The sequence below is a fragment of the Pseudopipra pipra genome, chromosome W (assembly GCF_036250125.1).
Source record: "Pseudopipra pipra isolate bDixPip1 chromosome W, bDixPip1.hap1, whole genome shotgun sequence".
In the NCBI taxonomy this organism is placed as follows: Eukaryota; Metazoa; Chordata; class Aves; order Passeriformes; family Pipridae; genus Pseudopipra; species Pseudopipra pipra.
The window spans coordinates 5,797,145-5,819,970 of NC_087580.1; the positions used below are offsets into that span (position 1 = coordinate 5,797,145).

General features: G+C 52.3%; 1 protein-coding gene, 2 long non-coding RNA genes and 1 pseudogene across 4 annotated transcripts; 3 read left to right on the top strand and 1 right to left on the bottom strand.

Annotated features, from left to right (window-relative positions):
• LOC135404433 (zinc finger protein 239-like) overlaps positions 1-22,826 on the bottom strand; it is a 352,167-nt pseudogene that overhangs the window by 96,066 nt on the left and 233,275 nt on the right.
• LOC135406255 (class II histocompatibility antigen, B-L beta chain-like) lies at positions 232-2,633 on the top strand. The gene is made up of 5 exons (XM_064640684.1): positions 232-423; positions 939-1,208; positions 1,866-2,147; positions 2,416-2,522; positions 2,625-2,633. Exons 1-5 carry the CDS (start codon positions 339-341, stop codon positions 2,631-2,633), a joined length of 753 nt encoding a protein of 250 aa, XP_064496754.1. The 5' UTR covers positions 232-338.
• Positions 5,138-7,072, top strand: LOC135404487 (uncharacterized). Of its 2 annotated transcripts, none has more exons than XR_010425673.1 (3): positions 5,138-5,212; positions 5,906-6,044; positions 6,941-7,072. It is a non-coding gene; the product is annotated as an uncharacterized LOC135404487 (long non-coding RNA). The 2 variants fall into 2 exon arrangements; XR_010425674.1 differs by lacking the exon at positions 5,138-5,212 and adding an exon at positions 5,677-5,751.
• LOC135404497 (uncharacterized) lies at positions 19,235-20,767 on the top strand. Its single transcript, XR_010425685.1, has 3 exons — positions 19,235-19,586; positions 19,795-19,895; positions 20,655-20,767. It is a non-coding gene; the product is annotated as an uncharacterized LOC135404497 (long non-coding RNA).

The window sequence follows — 22,826 nt, forward strand, 5'->3', positions numbered from 1 at the left end:
CCCCAAAAATCTTTGGAAAACGGGGGTATGGGGTCTCCTAGACCGTAAAAATCCCAAGGACAGGGGGGTTGGATCAACCCCAGACCCCAAAATATCGGAAAAGAGGGGCTTGGACACGCCCCCAACGGCCCTCAGCCAATCCCAAAGAGCCCACGCCGCCCGCGCCCAATCCCAGCGCCCCGCGCTGATGACTCATCAGTCGCCGGCAAGACCAGGCTCCAACACGGCCCCAAACCAGCGCCGGATTTTGCCCTCAGCTAATCAGAGCGCGCCGAAAAACCCCCAAAAAGGATCCCCCCGGCTGGTTTTGGGCTGTCAGCAGCTGTCCGGCGCTGGGCATGGAGCGTGTGCGGGGAGCTGGGGCCGTGCTGGCGGTGCTGGTGGTGCTGGGAGCCCCCCCGGCTGCGGGCGAGGAGCTGTCGGGTGAGCGGGGGGGGTGGAAGGGGGGTGGGGTTGGAAAGGTGGGTAAAAAAGGGGAGAAAAGAGGGGGGGGAGCCCCAAAAGTGAGTGGGAGGGGGGTTGGAAGTCCCGGAATGAGTGGGAGGGGGGTGGGAGCCCTAAAGTGAGTGCGGGGGGTCTGGGGATTGTGGGACTGGTGGGAAAGGGGTTGGAGAGGGGGGCAAGGGGGTGTGGGAGAGCAGGCAGAGGGGTGCCCTGGGGATCCCTGGGGGTCCCTTGAGCCCTGGAGCGGTTCCCTGGGACTCTGGGGGGGTCGGATCCACATTGAGGGGGTCCCCAACCGCCTTGTCCATCCTGGGGGACCGATGGGGGGGTTCCCCCTCACCCAAGAGCCGGTGCTGGGGCGTCCGTGGGGCAGAGGGGGGTGGGAAAGGGGGGTCTGGGGTGGCCCCCTGAGCTCCCACCCTGCTGGAGTGGAATAGGGCCTGAGGGGCAGGGGGGGAATGGGGTACCCCCTGCCCCGTGTCCTGCACACACAGGGGTGTTCCAGCTGATGACAAACCACGAGTGTCACTTCATCAACGGCACCGAGCGGGTGAGGTTCGTCGAAAGGCACATCTACAACCGGGAGCAGTTCCTGCACTTCGACAGCGATGTGGGGGTCTATGTGGGGGACACCCCACGTGGGGAGATCCAGGCCAGGCACTTCAACAGTAAACGGGAATGGCTGGAGTACAAACGGTCTGCGGTGGACAGATACTGCCGGTACAACTACAAGGCTGATGCTCCGTTCACCGTGGAGAGGAGAGGTGAGCATGGGTCACAGTGGGTCCCCCCGGGCCCTGCCCTGGGCATGACCCTGGAGCCTCTCAAACCGTCCCTGGGAATCACCCCAGACCCCTCAGCCCTCCCTCTGCCATTCTCCATGCCTTTTGGCCCCCTCCCAGTTCTTCCCAGTCCACTCCAGTCTCTCCCAGTTTCTCCCAGTTTCTCCCAGGCCATTCCAGTCCATCCCATTCTCTCCCAGTGCCCCCCCGTGTCTCCACCCCGCTGGGGCCAACGAGCTCACGCCCCTCAGCCAATCCCAGCGCGTCTCTCTGATGACGCTCCAGTTGCCAGGCAGACCCAAAACAAAGAGTTCCCTCACCACCACTCAGCCTCCCAGTCCCGAGTGCTTCCTTCCCAGTCCAGATCAGTCCACTCCCAGTCCTCCCCAGACCCTCTCACTCCACTCCGAGTCCCTCTCACTCCATTCCCAGTCGTTCCCACTTCACTTCCACATCTCCCAACTCTCTCCCCAGTGTCCCCCCAGCCCATCCCCTTCTACCCCAGTCTATTCCCAGTCCCTCCCACTGCCATCCCAGTCCCTCTCAGTGCCATCCCAATCCCTACCAATGTCCTCCAAGCCCTCTCCCCTCCCTCCCAGTGCCCCCAGCTCAGCCCAGTGTCTCCCCTGTCCCTCCCAGTGCCCCCCAGCGTGTCCATCTCGCTGGTGCCGTCGAGCTCCCAGCCCGGCCCCGGCCGCCTGCTCTGCTCCGTGATGGATTTCTACCCTGCACCGGTGCAGGTGAGGTGGTTCCAGGATGGGCAGGAGCTGCCGGAGCACGTGGTGGCCACTGACGTGGTCCCCAACGGGGACTGGACCTACCAGGTACTGGTGCTGCTGGAAATCCCCCCCCGGCGCGGGGTCACCTACAGCTGCCAGGTGGAGCACGTCAGCCTGGAGCACCCCCTCCGCCGGCACTGGGGTACGGCCCGGCCCCCTCAGCACCGGGGGGGCAACTGGGGGCAACTGGGAGGGAGTTTGGTGAGTGCTGGGGGTGATGGGAGGGGGTTGGAGGGTCCTAAAGGGGCTGGGAGGGGCTTGGTGGGATCCCTGGCGGGGCTGGGAAGGGACTGGCAGGAGGTTGGAGGGACCCCCAGGTGGGCTGGGGGACAGCGGGTCGGGCTCTGTGGGGTGCCGGGGGGTGCGTGGGAGGAAGTTTTGGGGGTGCTGACCCCCCCGGCTCCCCCCAGAGATGCCACCGGACACCGTCCGCAGCAAGATCCTGGTGGGGGTCGGGGGCTTCGTCTTGGGCTTGGTCTTCCTGGCACTGGGGCTCGGCTTCTACCTGCGGGAGAAGGTAAAGGGGGGTCCCCGGGGGTTGTGTTCCCCCTCTTTGCCCACAGCCTCCGTATCCCCCAAGCCCCCCCCCCTGCTCTCACCCCCTTTTCTCTCCCCACAGAGCTCCTGAGCCACCGGCGGCCGCAGCCCCTCCCTGTGGCCTCGGGCCCAGCCGGGACCCCCAAGTCCATCCCAACACTCAGTTTGGGGGGTCGTGTGTCCCCCCCGGCCCTGCTTTTATTCTGACCCCAGCCTGCTGCTCCCAGTGTTCCCAGGAAAGACTCCCAGTTCTCCCCAGTCCCTGTTTTTGGGGGGCAGTGAGGGCAGGGGGGAGGGGATCCCTATCATAGGTTTCCTTTTTCTAAAAAACCAAGCAGGAATTTTTCTTTGCCCTGCCCCACTGGAAAAGAAAGTTGTTGAATGGGGGACGGGGCTTTGCCTTGGGTGACTCACACCCACAAAAGAACTGGCCCAGCCCACATTGCAGGTTGGGAGCCCTCAGAAGGCTCTGGGGGGGTGGAGTTTTTTGCTTTCTCCTGGGCAAAGGGCAAGGCCCTTCACTTTGGCCTTAACTCAGGCAAGGGGTGTGTTGGAGAGGCTCCGAGGTCCTTTTGTTCTCGGCCTGCTCATCTGGCTCTTTGCTGGTTCCCGTTTGCCTTTGTTTCCTGCGCCCTGTTCTGCCCCCAGCCCGGACCTGCTCGGACTTCACGGGAGAGGTTTGACCCCCCTCCAGAGGAACCTTTTGGGGAGGAGGTCGCCCTTTCCCTCCTGCGCTCCCGCGTTGGCAGTGGCGTGTGTTCATCGGCCAAAAGGGGGAATTCCCGGCCACAGCCAGCCACAGACAGCGGGAGTTTCGTGGGAAGAGCCCCTTTTACCCCCTTTTCCCCTTTTCCTTTTTTTCCCCCATTTTCCCCTTTTCCCTCCTCGCTTTGGGGTATCTCCATTGGCGGTCCAACAGGTCCAACAGGAAGGGGATTTTTGGCTACAGGATCATTGTTTGGTTGGTTCTGTGTTCTTTTGTTCTTCTGCCAATACACAGATACCCTTTAATAAAGAGCTGTTATTTTTCCTTTTTCCATACCTCCTCAACTGGAGTCTCTTAATTTCAGATTTACAGTTGCTTACACGGAGGAGTTTGGTTTTCCTCATAACTCATCCCCCTTAGCAAAACACTTCAGTCTCACTCAACTGAGACAGAGGTGCTGCCCCATGCTCCTGCCCTTGCCATTGCACATCCCCACATCCCAGAGCCCCAGCAAGAGCCCTGAGGAATGAGGCAGGCACAGGATCTCCCTTCCCAGGGCTGGGGATCATGCCTTGGCCCTTTGCAAGAACAAAACAAATCCAGATGCGCTTTGTCCCCCTGTCCCACCATGTCCCCGTGCCCTTTTGTGGACTGAGCATCCTCATATCCTTTTATGGACTGAGCATCCTCATATCCTTTTATGGAATTCCCTTCTCTGAGGGGAGGACTGATCATCCTTTTATGGAATTCCCCGCTCTGAGGGGAGGACTGGGCATTCCTGCCTGAACTGGAGAATATATAAACCTGGAGTTTCAGAACCTTTTTACCACTCGTGGGATCCAGAGGAGGACTGCAGCTCACCGCTCTCAACCAGCCTGAGACCACCCCCCTCAACTGGACTGCAATCCCCACTTTTGACCAGACTGCAACAGCTCTCCCACCAGCAGGTTTTTTTCCCCTCTCCCTTTACTTTGGACTCAGGGGGGGCCCAAGGATCACCACTTTGTTCATGCCCCAGGGTGCTGGGTTCTACATTTGGGTTTTGTGGGTTAAGACCAATTGTTTGTTCGTATGATTGCACTTACTGTGTTATTTTATTAAATTGTTATTCTGACTTAGAATCTCTCCTTTGAGTTGAGTTCATTTCCCCTGCTGGTTAACTCTTAAACCAGCACACTGGGGATGGGTTTGGGGGGGGGTTGTTTGGGGTGTTGGGGTTTGGGGGGAGGGGAGGGGGGAGACGCGACCTGGAGGCTGAATGTGGTGGGCTGGAATTTGGGGGGGTGGGGGTGGTCCAGGTCAGTCCTTGGGTGCCTGGATTTGGGGCTGGATCCCAAAATCCCCCTGTGTGTGTGTCCCCAAACCCCTCTGACTCCTCCGTGCCCCCCCAGCACTGCTGGATGGGGCTCTGGGGACCCCTTACCCCTTCGGGGACCCCCAAACACCCCGTAACCCCCGTTTTGTGCCCCCCAGTGACACTGGATGGGGCTCTGGGGACCCCCAAACCCCCCGTGACCCCCATTTTTTGCCCCCCAGTGACACTGGATGGGGCTCTGGGGACCCCCAAACCCCCTGTGACCCCCATTTTGTGCCCCCCAGTGATGCTGGATTAGGCTCTGGGGACCCCCAAACTCCCCCTGCCCCCCCGTTTTGTGCCCCCCAGCGACGCTGGGGCTGGGGCTGGGGAGGCTGGGACTCACCTGTCCAACAGCCCCCTCACCTGTCCCACAGCCCCCACATCTGTCCCACAGCCCCCTCACCTGTCCCACAGCCCCATCACCTGTCCCACAGCCCCATCATCTGTCCCACAGCCCCATCATCTGTCCCATAGCTCCTTCACCTGTCCCACCTTTCCCATAGCCCCCTCACCTATCCCACAGCCCTCACACCTGTCCCACAGCCCCCAGCCCTGCCCTGAGCTCTGCCCTGCCCCACCTGGCCGGGCTCAACCCCAGGACCTTCAGGTAACACACACCTGTCCCACCTGTCCCACCTGTCCCACCTGTCCCTCAGCCCTCACACTTGTCCTATAGCCCCACATCTGTCCTACAGCCCCCTCACCTGTCCCATAGACCCCACACCTGTCCCACATCCCCCACACCTGTCCCACATCCCCCACACCTGTCCCACATCCCCCACACCTGTCCCACAGCCCCCACACCTGTCCCACAGCCCCATCATCTGTCCCATAGCTCCTTCACCTGTCCCACCTGTCTCACAGCCCCCCCACCTGTCCCATAGCCCCCTCACCTGTCCTATAGACCCCTCACCTGTCCCACCAGTCTCACAGCCCCCTCACCTGTCCCACAGCCCCCTCACCTGTCCCACAGCCTCCTCACCTGTCCTATAGCCCCCTCACCTGTCCCATAGCTGTCTCACCTGTCCCACCTGTCCCACAGCTCCCTCACCTGTCCCACAGCCCCCTCTCCTGTCCCACAGCCCCCAGCCCTGCCCTGAGCTCCACCCTGCCTCACCTGGCCAGGCTCAACCCCAGGGCCTTCAGGTAACACACACCTGTCCCCCCCTGTCTCAGGCTTCTGCAGGGGGTGCTGCAGAACTCCCCCTGTTCCTCCCCTGTCCCTCCCCTGTACCTCCCCTGTCCCTCACCTGTCCCAGTCCCCCGGGGCAGCCCCTGAGGTGTCCCTGCCCCTCCCCAGGCTCCTGCAGGCTGAGCGGCGGCTGCTCCAAAATGCTGTCAGGAACGTCCTGGACGGGGAGTTACTGGGCAGGTTCCTGTACCTGAGCGCCATGGAGAGGGGGGAGCTGGCCAAGAAAATCGGGACCACCCCGGATATGGTACGTGGGGAGGGGACAGGGACTGGGATTGGACACCTGTGGGGATGGGGGAGCTGACCAAGAAACTTGGGACAACCCCGGACATCGTACGTGGGGAGGGGACAGGGACAGGGACTGGTGTGGGATGGGGGAGCTGGCCAAGAAAATCGGGACAACACCAGATGTCATATGTGGGGAAGGGACAAGGACTGGGACACCTGTGGGGATGGGAGAGCTGACCAAGAAAATCGGGACCACCTCGGACATCGTACATGGGGAGGGGACAGGGCAGGGACAGAGACAGGGGGAGCTGGCCAAGAAAATCGGGACAACCCCGGATATCGTACGTGGGTAGGGGACAGGGACTGGGGTGGGACAGGGCTGGGACACCTGTGGGGATGGGGGAGCTGGCCAAGTACGTGGGGAGGGAACAGGGGTGGGGCTGGGAGAGGGGGAGCTGGCCAAGAAAATCGGGACCACCCTGGATATCGTATGTGGGGAGGGGACAGGGCGGGGACAGAGGTGGGACAGGGACTGGTGTGGGATGGGGGAGCTGGGCAAAAAACTCGGGACAACACCAGATACTGTACATGGGGAGGGGACAGGGACAGGGACTGGTGTGGGATGGAGGAGCTGGCCAAGAAAATGGGCACCACCTCCGACACCGTATGTGGGGAGGGGACAGGGATGGGACAGGGGTGGGGCTGGGACAGGAGTGGGGCTGGGACAGGGGGAGCTGGCCCAGAAACTCGTGAGCACCCTGGTCATGGTGGTCCCACCTGGGACAGGTTTGGGGTTGGACAGGTTTGGGGTCGGACAGGTTTGGGGTCGGACAGGTTTGGGAAGCAAGTGTAGGACTGGGATTGGGGGTGGGCTGGGGCAGGTGATGATCCCTGACCCCCCCTCCCGCCCCAGAGATCCTGGACGACCTCCTGGAGATCGACCGAGTCACGGCCCACTTCTGAGGGGCTTCGGGACCCCCAATTCCCCCCCACTCCCACCCCAAAATCCCCCCAAAGTGCACATTTGTAATAAAACCCAAACCCCCACGGCCGTTCCCGGGGTGTCCGTGGGTCACGGGGGGTTCATTGGCACTCTGAGGGCGGCACTTGTGGGGTTTTGGAAGGGGTTTGGGGGGGCTTTGCTCCATTTTTGGGGTGTTCAGGGGTGTTCCTGGCACACCCCTGGAGCAGCAGCCTGGTGGATTTGGGGCAATTCTGGGGGTTTTCGGGTGTTTCTGGGGCCTCCTCAGGCCCGGGGGAGTCTCTGCAACTGCTCCATTCGGTGTTTATTTTTGGGTGTATTTTTGGGGTGAATTTTTGGGGTAATTTGGGGCGGTTTTGGGTTCCTGCAGTGCCCCCCTCAGGCTCAGAAGACTCTCTGCAGCTGCTCCACTCGGGGGTTATTTTGGGGTGTATTTTTGGCGTAATTTGGGGCGCTTTCAGGTTCCTGCAGCGCCCCCCTCAGGCCCGGAGGACTCTCTGCAGCTGCTCCACTCAGTATTTATTTTTGGGGTGAATTTTTGGGGTAATTTGGGGCGGTTTCGGGTTCCTGCAGCACCCCCTCAGACCCGGAGGACTCTCTGCAGATGATCCAGTTAAGGTTTATTTTTGGCTGAATTTTTGGGGTAATTTGGGGCGATTTGGGGTTCCTGCAGTGCCCCCCTCAGGCCCGGAGGACTCTCTGCAGCTGCTCAACTCAGGATTTATTTTTGGGGTCAATTTTTGGGGTAATTTGGGGTGGTTTCGGGTTCCTGCAGCGCCCCCCTCAGGCCCGGAGGACTCTCTGCAGCTGCTCCCCGTGTGGCAGCGCCCCCCAGCGGCTCAGCAGCCACAGCGCCGCCGCCGCCAAACGGGCCCGGAGGGACTCGAACCTGGGGGGGACAGGGGGGGTCATCCGGGGGGGGACACACCTGGGAGTCACACACACACCTGGGGGTCACACACACACGTGGGGGTCACACACACACACCTGGGGGTCACACACACACACCTGGGGGGGTCACACACACACAGGGGGGGGGACACACCTGGGGGTCACACACACACCTGGGGGTCACACACACACGTGGGGGTCACACACACACACCTGGGGGTCACACACACACCTGGGGGTCACACACACACGTGGGGGTCACACACACACACCTGGGGGTCACAAACGCACACCTGGGGGTCACACACACACCTGGGGGGGGTCACACACACTCCCCTGGGGGGTCACACACACACCTGGGGGGGTCACACACACACACCTTGGGGTGGGGTCACACATACACACCTGGGGGTCACACACACACACCTGGGGGGGGTCACACACACACACCTGGGGGGTCACTCACACACACACACCTGGGGGGGTCACACACACACACCTGGGGGGGTCACACGCACACACCTGGGGGGGTCACACACACACACCTGGGGGGTCACACACACACACCTGGGGGGGGTCACACACACACACCTGGGGGGTCACACACACCTGGGGGGGTCACAAACACACCTGGGGGGGACACACACACACACCTGGGGGGGACACACACACACCTGGGGGTCACACACACACAACTGGGGAGTCACACACACACACCTGACTGGGTCACACACACACACTTGGGGGTCACACACACACACCTGGGGGGTCACACACACACACCTGGGGGGGGGGGTCAGACACACACACCTGGGGGGGTCGCACGCACACACCTGGGGGGTCACACACACACACCTGGGGGGGGGAGACACACCTGGGGGGTCACACACACACCTGGGGGTCACACACACACACCTGGGGGGTCACACACACACACCGGGGGGGGGGGAGACACACCCACACACCTGGGGGGTCACACACACACACCTTGGGGGTCACACACACACACCTGGGGGTCACACACACACCTGGGGGGTCACACACACACACACCTGGGGGGGGTCACACACACACACCTGGGGGGGGTCACACACACACACCTGACTGGGTCACACACACACACGTGGGGTCACACACACACACCTGGGGGGTCACACACACACACCTGGGGGGGTCACACACACACCTGGGGGGGGAACACACACACCTGGGGGGGTTACACACACACACACCTGGGGGGTCACACACACACACCTGGGGGGGTCACACACACACCTGGGGGGGGAACACACACACCTGGGGGGGTTACACACACACACACCTGGGGGGGGTCACACACACACACCTGGGGGGTCACACACACACACCTGGGGGATCACACACACACACCTGGGGGGGTCACACACACACCTGGTTGTTGTAGACGACGGGATATATATTTACACAACCACACGATCATGAACTATCCGACTTTATTGCTGCGTGCTTTGTGCTTATAAAGGTTACAAATTAGCTTCATACATATTACAAAAGCTAAGCTCATCATTGGCTTCTAATTACCTAAGTTATATTTGCGCAAATGCTGTTTTGTTCACATTCTGATGGTTACTTGTTTGCTATTTGCTCAGCTTTCCCATCCGCTATATTCTTTTCTTCTGTCACGTACCCAGTTTCTCAAACACAGTGACCTTCTAATAGTTTTCTCTTACCGTGGGACCAGAGCTATAGCATCTCTCTCATGTCCCCTTTCTATCAACCATGTTTCTGCAATATTTTCCACACTTGCCCCATTTTCTTTAGATATTGTTAAAAATACATCATTCATTGCCTTCGTTAGCATGTTCTGTATACACTTAAAAATACAAGGAACGACGCATAAAGCAGCTAACAATATCAGCAAAAGTGAAATAGCTTGTTTAGTGATCTCAGCGAGCCATGGTCCTAAACCTAACTTTGCTAACCATTCTCTAATAGGATCCTTTTGGATTTTAGACTCATCCAAATGACCTTGCATTTCCTTTAGTTTTTGGTAGATGGACTGAGAGTGATCAGAAAGATTCATACAACACATGCCTTCAAATTCCTCACATCCATGCCCCTGAGCCAGCAATAGAAAATCTATAGCTGCTCTGTTCTGTAAAACAGCATGTCTTATTTCATCAAAGTCATGAGCCAATTCCCCTAGAATTTTCGAGGTTCTATTCATTTGATTCCTTGCCCAACAAGCTGTTCTTTGGACAAGAACCAGACTCTTTTTTGCTCCAACGGGGGCAAATAGGGATGCAAAGAAGTTTGCTGTAGGTGATCAAAATTTAATGGGTTGGTTTTCTACTGATTTACAATACTTATCAAATTCAGTGTCTCGTTTGTTCTGAATATTTCTCTTTTTCAACTGTGTTATTTTTCTCATAGTGGGTGTAACCATAGTCAATTTTCCCAAGTAACATGGTCCACCAATGGGGTATTTAGGAATGCCAGACCATGCTCTATTACCACAAATTAAGAAATAACCAGGTGGTAAATATTTTGGCTTTGTCACACTGACTGACACATTTTTGACACAACCTTGGCACCAGGTTACATTCTCGTATGGAGGGTTCTGTGCTGTTATGTTCGTAGTGGATACATTCCCAATTGTTTGTTGCCATTGTAGAAAGATCTTCTCCTTATTCATATTGAGTCTAAAACAAGAGTCATTTCCATACACAGCTCCAAATAATTGTAACTCACTGGGGCTATCTGTCATGGTCCTGTTTAGATTAGTTATTAACAAAAGAGATGTCATACCTTTGGTGTCGTTTGTGCATTCTTTTGTTACATTGCAGGCTAATTCCACTTTGGTTTTGTCATGATTAGAGCTAATCCATCCTGCAAAATCATTTGTATCAAGGTAAGGAATGCCAATAAGACACGTTTGAAAAGGATCTGACGCTGAGGCTAAACTTAGACAGAAGTCCAATTGACCTGTTTGGTTGGCAAATGTTACCCAAATGTTTTCTCTGGGCCCAACAGGGATACTGGGATGTCCTTGTGTTATCAGAATTATTTTCAAAATCCAAAACCATAAAGAAATCATCATCTTTGACCATGTGCCTCTATACAATAATCTAGATATTGTTGTGGATCGCCTTCAAAGGGACCACCAGGGTATATTGTTGTCAAAGGTGTGTTCTTCTTACACCTGCTTGCTATTATTTTTGTACCTTTGATTATACTCAGTCTTTTTATAATATAATTAGTGTCCCAGCGCAAACCAGCTAATATCCCTTGTTCTTCAGCTTCAAATAATTGTAATGCTTCAGCTATTGGTAAACCTGTTGTTTGCTCTAATTCACGTGTGTATGACTGTAATGATAATGTAAAAGAACACTTTCTGCACCAAATACCAAACAAATTAATTTGCCCAAGCCACCAATTGCTTCCACAAGTCTTACATCTAAAAGCAATCAAGGCCAAGCAACCTGCTTCTTTGCATGCAAAGCAATACTCTATACCAAAGCCTCTTAATGAAAAATAATACAGCGAATTCAGTAATTGGATATACTCCTCATAACTATTACACTGTTGAATCTCTAGTTGTATATCTTTGGGTAACCCTTTAATTTCATACAATTGTGGTAGTGTAGTGGTTTGGACTTTGTTTTCCCCCAGAGGCTAAGAGAAGTGGTAGACCCCAAGGGGTGGAAACCCTTGGAAGTTTCGAAGTTCTGCCCAATGGGCGCTCCTGCAGAAATGTAAACATATCACAACCAGACCGGAAGAGATGAGTTGTAGTTTTGGTTGTTGTAGGAGAGGTGGCCATGTTGTAGAGCCACGAGGAAGGGGCTCTAAGCCCCTTGGGCCCTCTGGGGCCTCCCAGCCCTGGCTGGGGGGCTGCAGGAACCTGGAACAGCATAAAGCTGGGCTAGGTGCCTGTAGTTATGCTGGGAGATGTTTTTTTCTCCATGGGCACAGAGCAGCAGCCAGGACTGACCAGAGAAACGGTGGCAGAGAGCCAGAGATAAGGACCTGAACTGAAGGAGCAGCAGAAGCAACATGCAGCACCGCAGAGAAGACTCCTGGAAGACAGAGCCGGGAGAAAGAGAGCCAGGAGCTGAGAGACAGAGTTTGGGGTAAGACTGTACCAGCCCCCCAAAACTCCTTTGAGATCCCTCTTGGAAAAGAGGGACATGGACTCCTATTTAGGAGAAGAGTTTTAGGTATGCAGCACCGGAGAGAGAGAGGAGCTGAGAAGCTCAGGGCGTCCCGGAGCTGGACCGTGATGGCCAGATGGAATGCAGGGGGAGTTGACCTTGGCTCCCCCCTTGCACTGCTGCCACGGTGGCAGCCTGAGAGACAGGGCACAGAGGCCCTGCAAGAAGGAGCTGAGTCTCCTGGGATACCAGACCGTCACAAAGACCCCCTGTGTCTTCGTGATATGACGTGGTGATATGACCTTGTCTGGGGCTATGAAGCCCACGGAAGACCCCTTTGCCTGTGTCAAGGGGGTCGAGGGAGAGCTTGGATATCTCCCTCGTTGAGTGCTGGCAGAAAGCCAGCTATCAGCTGCTGCATGTAAAGAAGACAGACAGACTGCTGCCTCAGAAGATGCTGCTGCTTAAGGACTGGAAGGGATCTGTCCTTCTTTCCCTCCTGGACTTTTATTTGGAGGGGAGAAGAGATCTGGTCCATTGTAAATACTATATGTCATGGTAGAGATAGTTGTGATCATGTGTATAATGTGATGTTATATTTATTTGTACAGTCATTATAATATATTCCCTTTCCCCCACTTTGAGTCTGGTGTGTTTTGTCTGGAAAAGCCCATCTCACATTAGGTTGAGATGTGGGAGGAGGATGGAGCTAGGGAATTGGATTTTTTGGGGCTATCTCAAACCATGACACATAGTTACAATTAAAGCTTCATTTTTTTTAACATCATGGTATGATCACTATAGCCCAGAATACCATGATTTGAGTAGCACAAGATTTCTATAAGCAGCACCAGCATAGTAAGATTTTGTAAGCCCTTTAGCACCGAATTGTACAGCACAGCTCAGCTTATGATGCCTGATCACCTGGACCTGATCACTCTGCAGGCCAGGGCACATCCTAATCCTTGGTTTGTCATGTCAATATAACAATCTTAATCTAGACTTGAAACACGTTAACAGAACAGGAGTGGCCCTTTCAGGGGAGAAGAGTCTGTTTGGTATTAAGATGGGGCTCTGTGTGCTGCTGTGCTGCCCTGTGCTGCTGTGAGGCCATCCCAGCCTGGCAGGCAGGTGCCTGTGACCTGCAAGGCCTGTGAGGAGCAAAGGAGTCGGCCTGGGGCCTGGAAATGGGAAGGCTGATAGGGAGGGGGAGAAGGGGTCTTCCTGGCGCACTGGACCTTCAGGGACTGACGATGAGGGCAAAGGGGACTCATGTAGGACCAGCTTGGTCACAGAGCACAGCTGTTTATGTCCTAAAATGCCCCCATATGAGCAGGAGGCAGGAGCAGAGGCACTGTTCACGAGTGCCATTGTTGATTGTCTTCATCAGAGAGCTCCTGAAGTGCTGCTGGGGGGACGGTAATACAGGACCTGGACATCAGGTTAGGGCAGGGGCATAAAAAGGTCACCTGAGAGGTGTAATGCAGGAGTAAATGCAGATGCTTTGTCTGGGTAAGGGGTACAAGGAGCCTCCCCAAGGATGACAGGGATAAAACCAGCTGCTGCAAGACGTGATGAAAAAAGCCATCCAAGCAAAGTCATGCCCGAGCTGGATGCCCCAAGCATAAAAGAAGAAACACCTCGGAGTGGAGCAGGAGCCATATGAACTGTGCTGAGCTGGGCAGGAGTGAAACCACCTGTCCTGAGAAGAACTGAGTAAAACTTGATGCCCCATTCCAGGCAGGGGCCAAACCAGCCAGGTCAAGTGTTGTTAAATAACAACCAGCTGCATCCTTGGTGCATGAGAAACACTATCTGCCTGCTGAGCAGAGGTTACACCAGGTGTCCAGAGGACTGCCTGTTGCTAAACACCTCTGAAACTGTCGGGATAAATAGGACCCTCTAACAAATTGGCTTTTTACTGTTAGAAAGCAAGGGATTACTTTTATTTGCAGCCCTGCGTGTGCACGTGGCTGACAAAAATCCTGCCTCCGTACTGACAGCAAGACATCGCTTTTCACCTATTTATACAGATTTGGCAAACAAAGAAATTAATGTTCATTGCTTCCAAATTACATCACTCACTCCCTTTCATTAATTAGTATTCTATGTGGTATCGGTTATTAATTTCTCACTTTCTACTGTAATAACTTCATATCTTTAATCTTTTTTGTATATTTTCCCTCCCCTAGGGGTTTTCTGACACAAATGCTGAGCCTTTGTTAGTCTTCTTCTTTAGCTGCTGGTTTCTGCAGAAGGTCCTTGTAGTCCATAAATCTTGTGTTCCAGATCTCCTCCTTCAACAGGACATCTTTCTCTGACAGGCTTTCTCCACTGAAGCATAACAGGGTTAACTTCAACAAAACTTACAGTTTTAGTACTTTTCCCAGGCTGTGTTCTCCCAAAGGAGCTTATGACAATTTTTACTCCATGCTGGCTAAAGTTGATTTAAGGCTGAACGCACCGCCTATGATGTGTGTTAAAAACAACTAATCAAAAAGTTAATTAGGAACACTAAAAAAATTAGAAAAGTTTTATGATTTCCAACAAGCCCAAAACAACATAGGCCAAGTGCAGCAGGGACAGAACTGTCTCTATCCATTGATGCCAGGAAAAGGCAACAGTAGTAAAACTCAACAGCCACAGGTGCTATTAAGCCGGTATTTGTTTATTTTGGCCGGACGTGCAGGGGATAGCTCCGCCTAACACGCGCGTGCCCTCACCATCCAGAGTGGGAGTCTGGCTAAAGCTGCGGCTGATCAAAACCTAACCAACCCTAGCGGCAGGAGTAAATGTGAAGCTGCTAAAAAGCCATCCCGGAACGTTTTCAGAGCTTGAGGACAAGACAGCAGCTGGGCGGGGGCCAGCAGCCAGCCAAGGTCCTCCCAGCGCAGCCTCTGAAGGGTTCCTTTGGCAGTCCCAGTTCAGGGTCAGCCCATGGTTGTACCCTGGGGGCAGATGAAATTAATTGGAAATGAACCCATAAGAGTCCAGGTGCTTTGCTAAGAGTCTCACTGATAGAAGTGGCAGTGAAACCCTCAGCGTCTTGGGGGCCAGAAAAGCTGTGACCTGGCTCAGTTACAGCCCTGAGCAGGCTTTTACTCCTCAGGCCGTGTGGCTCAGGGAAGGTGTGGGAGCTCTGTCAGAGGATGATGAGCCCTTTGCCACCAGCACGGGGGGAGGTCCAGTGGCTTCCACCTGGTGGACGTGCCATGTGGGTTCCTGTGCCCAAGAACCATGTGGTTCCATGTGGTTCCATGGGGTTCCATGTGACCCCATGTCACAAAGGGGCAGAGATGTGACACCCATCCGGTATCCTGAGGAGCGCGTCAACGAAAATCAGTTGGACAGAGTTGGCCTTCGGGATAACTCAGCTCCTTCCTTTGCTACTTATGTGCCTGCCTTTTTTGGATGGTTTATTGTTTACTGACCATTTCTCCTCAACTTTCCTCCTCTTTCAAAGGTAATGCTTTGACTTTTGGCCCAGATCATAGAGCAGGGTATATGGGATAAAAGTAGAGGCTGATTTATACCTTCCTAGCTGTAGGCTGAGCTGTTACAACTTTTATAGGCTGGCCAGGTATGACCTAGGCTAGAATTCCAGTTTGCTGATTCTTGGGTTTTTTTCCATAGCCTAGGATAGGTAAGCAGGGAGGTGACTGTAGTCTGAGGGGATGGGCTCAGCCCACCTTGATTGCTGTGGGAGGGAGGGAGGCAGAAAAAGGAGAGCAGCAAAGGCAGCAGTTAAAGTAGTGGCTGAAAGACGGTCACTCCTAGGAGGTGGGAAAGCCAGAGGGCTCTGTTGCTGAAGCAGTGTCAGGAGAGCAGCAGGGCCTCTTCAGAGAAGGTAACGTACATTGGAGCATTTCAAAAGGGCCTTTGAACCCGCTGTGAGTTGGTGCCCCGCGCCTGATCATAAGGGCGTGAGCTGCAGCTCAGCAGCAGTTACGAGCACCACTGAAAGACTTGGTGGGGGATGCCGTTCTGCGTTTATTTAGAGTTTTGATACTTTCGGTGAGCTACAGTAATTTCTTTGCAACTAGGTGACGGGATTGGTGCTGTTCTCTTTCTGGAGAGAAAGACATCCTTGGTCATCTAAAGCATTGCACTCTCTTCCTGAGAGAGGCAATGGCCACAGCAGGGAACGACTCCTGTGAGTAATAGCTTCACCAGCAGGTTTGGACTTTGTGAACTGCCACAGACAACTGACACGGCTGGTGGTCAAATCCCAGAATGATGTGCTCACAACCTAGAGTGATCCCTGGGATGTTTCCTGAGAACAGTCAAACTGACCCCCGTGTTTACAATTCGACCCAGGAAAACACCTTTTGTCGCTCCTCTGACACTAGGTACAAGACTTGGAAAGCTGCCATTGCTCGTAGAGAGGTCTGCCATCCTTTGGGTTACCTTCCGTGCTCAGTATTTACTTGTTTTCAACAAGTTACAATCAGGAAAAGGGATGGCTTCACTGATAACCCAGTCTAGAACTCTACTGAGAAAGGAAGGTAGCCTGCGGCCCAGAAATCAGATTGTGGGTTTGTTGGACTCTCAGCAACGTAAACAGGGGAATGGATTTTTCCAAAACAGTAAATTTAAATGGCACTGTTTAAGCTTCCCCTGATGTTGTTGGGTTGGCAGTTGAAGCAGATGGTCCTGAGTGCTCCTGTAGAGACCTCACTGTTTAAATATGCCTTTGTGCCTCATTTCATCTCTTTTCAAATGGAATTTCCCTGCAGTCATTGCCGAGGGAATGACTCCGCCACAAAGGATCCTCTTTCCCCCAGAGAAGATTTGCATGGTCTGGCAGCAAAGACAGAGTGCTGGAGCAGGACTCCTCAATGTGGGCAACACATGCTTCCTTAATGCTGTCCTGCAATGCCTGACATACACCCTGCCGCTGGCCAACTATCTGCTCTCCCGGGAGCACAGCCAGGCCTGTGAGTACTCTTAGGGACATCTCCCTGTGAATCTGTTAATCAAATCCCAAGGATTCCCAGAACCTGAAATTTGATTTAGGAGAAAAGCAGCCCTTTGTCAGCCCCAGAACTTGTGTTCTTTGTACACTCAGGAGCCACCTGTCCTATCCAGCTGTCTTATTCTTCATGAAGGCACATCTTTCTAGCTCTGGGTCTCTATTCCTGCAAGTTAAAACCTCAGTTTAGCACTCCTCTGAAGAACATTTTCTATGCACTAAAACGTCCCGTGCTTGTTGAAACACTGGGAGGAGTGGCATATTGCACTGGAGTGGGAGTGGAAGAAGAGGAGTATTCCACCACTAGGGATATTTTGCTAACCAGAGGACCTTCTCTCCCTCCCTCCTCAGGTCGCCAACAAGGCTTCTGCATGATGTGCATCATGGAAGCGCATGTTAACAAGGTCCTGCATTCAGTCAGTGCCATCCTGCCTTTGGCTGTTCTCAGGGGTTTCAGATGTATGTGATTTCAGGTTCTTTGACAGGTTTTCTTCCCTTCCTGTAGGAGACAACTACTAACTTCCTGTTTCTTAGTCATAGGAGAACATTTTCAGCTTGGCAGGGAGGAAGATGCCCATGACTTCTTATGCTGTACTGTCAATGCCATGCAGAGAGCTTGTCTGAGTGCAAGCAACGAGTAAGCACCAGCAAGTTACCTTTACAAAGTTCTGAGCCCTTTGGACTCCTTGATGTGGCCTCATCAAGGAAAACCTACAGCCGGGGCTTGGAGGAAGTAATGCTCTGTCTTACGACTTGTTTCCAGCTTGGACATATCATCTCAATCTACTACCATTGTCCATCAAATATTTGGAGGCTTTCTGAGATCCAGAGGTATGTTTCTACAACAGCTGCTCTCCTTGGCACTGCCTGTGCCCTTCTGTCTGCCTGTGCCCAACAGCTGGCCCTGGGACTAGCAGGACAGGTACAATGAGCACAAAGCAGTACCATCGTTCAGCTCACCATTGCTCGGCATTTTGATTTTTCCTTCCAGTCATCTGCTTCAGCTGCAAAGCCATTTCTGATTCCTTTGAGGCCTTCCTGGATGTCCCCTTGGATATCAAAGTAAGAGGTTTTGCAGTTGTGCTTCAAGACATGGCAAGGCTTTTCAGAGTCAACACATTTGTCCTGAAAGCATATACTGTGAACACAAGAGGTCTTGGTGGTGGATGGGAAGGGGAACGGATGTTGTCCTCCTGCAGAGGCCATGGCACTGGTCTCTCTGTAGGTGCTGGCTTGAAGCTGGACAAGCACCCATTCTGCGCTCTGCACCCTTGACATATCCTCATCCTTCTTTCCTTTGCCCTCCTTCAACACCTGTCTGGCTTCCAGGTTGATGGGTTGGATTGTTTTCACTACTGATGACCCTACATAACATCAGTAGCTCAATGGCAGGTGATAGAGAGAGGGAGCTCTTGATTGCCCCTGAGAACCTCTGGGACAGGGGAAATGTTCAGCACCACACTCTCTTTCTGGCTCCTTCTGGATACAGCTTGCAGATTCATGGCGGGTCTCCTCAGCATCAGCTACAGGGGTTTTCTTGTCAGCTCCTGGAAAATGTTTGGGCCAGGGCATTTGCTGTAGCTCAGTGCACCGATTTCTCAATTCTCCAGGCAGCCTCATCCCTCACTACAGCTCTGGAGGACTTTGTAACACCTGAGCACCTGGATGGGGAAAACTGCTTTAAATGTAGCAAGTAAGATGATTACTAACAACATATTAACACTAGACTCTGTGTGAGGGGGCTACAAGTCATTGAGCAGAAGTCATCTTCTCGTGGAAGTTTACTGCACATTGATGAGACACAGTTTTGTTTGTCTGGTTTTTTGGGGAGGGGGGTTGGGGTTTTTTCTTTGTTTGTTTGTTTGTTTGTTTGTTTTAAATATGGCACCGAATTGCCTTAAAATAGCATAAGGATGCACGAGACAAGAAAGGTTGTCTGACTGCCTTGGTGGAAGATAGGGTGCATTTCAGCGCTGTGCTCTGTGCTTGGTTTCAAGGTGTGAGAAGAATGTTGCCGCCACTAAGAGGTTCACTGTCCACTGTGCACCCAAGGTTCTCACTGTGTGCCTGAAGAGGTTTGACTGCTTCACTGGTAGCAAGATCAGCAAGGTGTGTACACTATTGGTGTGCAACTTTCTCTTCAAGAAGCAGATTTCCTAAAGCAGTATGCTTGTCACAAGCTGCTTGTGTTGGGTTTTTTGGGGTCCCTTCTGGGGAGTGGAAAGTTCCTGTGGGAAGACAGGCAAGCACTGTGCTCTGATAGGGCTGCTTTGACTGAGAAGGGTTTCCTGCCACCCAAACGATTTTATGTTGCTTTATGGAAAACCAAGTGCTCATGAGCCCCAGAGATGTATTGATACCCCTGGACTGGCCCCTGCACTTGGTAGGCTATTTCATGTCACAGACCAGGGTCATTTCTGAGCCCTCTTGGTCTCTCCATAGGTTGTAGAGTATCCGGAGTACTTGGATCTTCGCCCATACATGTCTCAGGCAGATGGAGAAGCACTCCTCTACTCCTTATATGCTGTCCTGGTGCACAGTGGTGTCAGCTGTCATGGAGGACACTATTTCTGCTACACAAAGGTAAAAGAGCAACTTCCTTCCCAATGGGGAAAAATGTGTGCTGGGGAAGATAAACTTTCCTGTCAGTGTTACTGACAGCCAAAGTTTTGGGGCAGAAGGCCTCCTTAGTGGCTGGACTGCATTTGTTTTGACATGCTCTCGGTTTGGCAGTTTCCTACCTGTGTTTTTGGAGAGAAACCATGGAGAGATCCTTGCCTTTTTTTTACAGGCCAGCAATGGATTGTGGTACCGGATGGACGATGAATCTGTGGAGCTGCGTTCCATTGACACAGTTCTCAGGCAGCAAGCCTACCTGCTGTTCTATGCCAGGTAATAACCAGGATTCAAATATGTTCAGAATACATTTCCTTTGCCTCATTTGCAGTTGTGCTTCTCACCTTCCGGAGTGTTTTTCTCATCAAATGAAATTACTACCTGCATCATTCAGTGCTGTCAAATCTGAACTACTCCGTGTCTGTCCTTTACTGGGCTTCAGGCTGCGGCCCGGATGGAATCTGCTACTTGCCTGGTCTCTGATGTTGACTCTTGTAGATAAGAGGACTTAAAGAGGACCTCCAGGAAAGATGGGGAGGCACCATTTGTCAGGGAATGTAGTGACAGGATGAAGGCTATCAGTTTTCAGCTAACAGAGGGCAGGTTTACATTAGATATTGGGAAGGAATTCTTTGCTGTAAGGGTGCTGAGACACTGGCACAGGTTGCCACAGCATCTGTGGGGGCCCCATCCCTGGAAGTGTTCAAGGCCAGGTTGGACAGGGCTTGGAGAAACCTTGGAATAGTGGAGGGTGTTCCTGCCCACCACAGCGGGGTGGAACAAGATAAAGTTAAAGGTCCCTTGCAACCCAAACAAGTCTGTGAATTTAGGAAATGGAGGCTGTGGGAGGTCTAGAGATGAGGTTTTTGTTGGGACAGAGGCAAACTTGGTGGGAAGACCCTAGCTGAGTTTCCCATTAGTGTCCTTGGTTAAGTCTTCTCTCTGTCATAGAAGCCTCTCTGAGAAAATGACTGAACCCCAGAGGAGGTTGCAACAACAGCTCTAAACTGAGATCCCTCTTTTGTTTTTCTCCAGATGCTCTGATCTGAGAATTGGAGAAAGGGCTTCTTCCTCACTGGCACCATCACATGCCCCTTCCTTCCTCAGTCAGTGTGTGGCCAGCAGCAAGCAGGCGGGCTCTGTTGGACCACAGGCTCTGACTGGTAGGACAAAGGTAACTTTGGGGTCATGGGTCATGGCATCAGAGGAAGAGTGGATTTCTTTCTGGGATCTCAGCATTTCTCTTTTGCCCCTCACACACTGCACCTTTCTTCACAGCCACAACGCTGCTCCCTCTCAAAGCATCCCACCTGGATCCATCCCTTTTGTGCGCCTCTGGCCTTTTGGTCTTAGTAGCCCTCCAAAAGAGCCTTTTGGAGGCCCCAAACTGTCCTGTCCCAGAACTTGTAGGGGTTCCCCACTGCTCTGATCCTTTCAGGAGAAAAGGGCAGGAACTCTCCACAGCTCTCTTGGCAGGGCATGAAGGACACTGGCAGGGAGCGGTCCCGGAGCAGATTCCCTCTGTGGGGCAGGGATCTCCGCAGCTGGTCTGGGGACACCACAGACTATGAGGACGCTTCAGAGAGAAGAACTGGTCCTCCAAGTCGTGACCGTGGTCCTAGGGATAGCACAGCTGCAAGGCCTTCCAAGAGGATCTGCCGGTGGGCTCCCGCTCCCAGGGCTGCTCAGGAGCAAACCTTGCTGAGGCAGAGGGAGCCAAGCAGATCTGTGCGGGGAACTTACAACCTTGGCAGCCGGTTTGTGCAGTACACAGACTGTGACCGCTCACTGCGGAAGAGAAAGAGGGAGAGAACAAGTCCTGCACGTTGTGACCAAGTCTTAGTGAATACTGCAGTTCCAGGGCCCTCCAAAGCCAGCTCCAAGCAGGCTCTCATGCTCCGGGCTGCTCGGGAGCAAACCCGACAGAGGCAGAGAGAGCAGAGAAGATCAACATGGCGGGGCTGTGATTGCCACAGCCAGTTTGGGCAGCACACAGACTACCGCCCTTCAGAGAAGAAGAGGAGGGTTTCCACGCCCCAGAGATTCACGTCAGACAAGCATTCAGGGCACTCTGGCAATGATGGCGTTGGATTATGGCCCTGGCTCAAGCAGAACGGAAGACTAGCACTGCGTTTATTAGCCAAGGCATCCTTGTTTTCGATACGCCTTCTCAGACCTGAGTGAATGATTTAGCTAAGTAGATGATAGTTACAATAATATAGAAATATCATTAGAAATATAGAAATATATATAGAAATATAGAATATATATATAGAAATATATATAGAAATATAGAATATATATATAGAAATATATAGAAATATAGAAATATATACAGAAATATAATATAGAAATATAGAAATATATATAGAAATATAGAATATATAGAGAGAGAAATATAGAAATATATATAGAAATATAATATAGAAATATATATAGAAGTAATATTTTATAATACATTGTTACATGTTATATATATTCAGCAATAGATAGTAATAGTATAATAAATATTATTAAAATAATAAAATAGTAAATACTAAAATACTTTAAGCAGAGTTATTTATTCCACGTTGTAGATAATTATAGCTGGAAACATAGTGCAGTATTTGGAAGCAGTGTTGAAGCAATTATATTAAAGCTAAGAAAACAAATATTAAGTAGAGATTGTGCAGTACACAGACTACCGCCCTTCAGAGAAGAAGAGGAGGGTTTCCACGCCCCAGAGATTCACGTCAGACAAGCATTCAGGGCACTCTGGCAATGATGGCGTTGGATTATGGCCCTGGCTCAAGCAGAATGGAAGACTAGCACTGCGTTTATTAGCCAAGGCATCCTTGTTTTCGACACGCCTTCTCAGACCTGAGTGAATGATTTAGCTAAGTAGATGATAGTTACAATAATATAGAAATATTATTAGAAATATAGACATATATATGGAAATATAGAATATATATATAGAGAAATATATATAGAAATATAGAAATATAATTTGGAAATATATAGAGAAATATTATTTTATAATACATTATTACATGTTATATATATTCAGCAATAGATAGTAATGTTATAATAAATGTTATTAAAACAATAAAATAATAAATACTAGAATACTGTAATCAGAATTATTTATTCCACGTTGTAGATAATTTTAGCTACAAACATAGTGCAGTATTTGGAAGCAGTGTTGAAGCAATTATATTAAAGCTA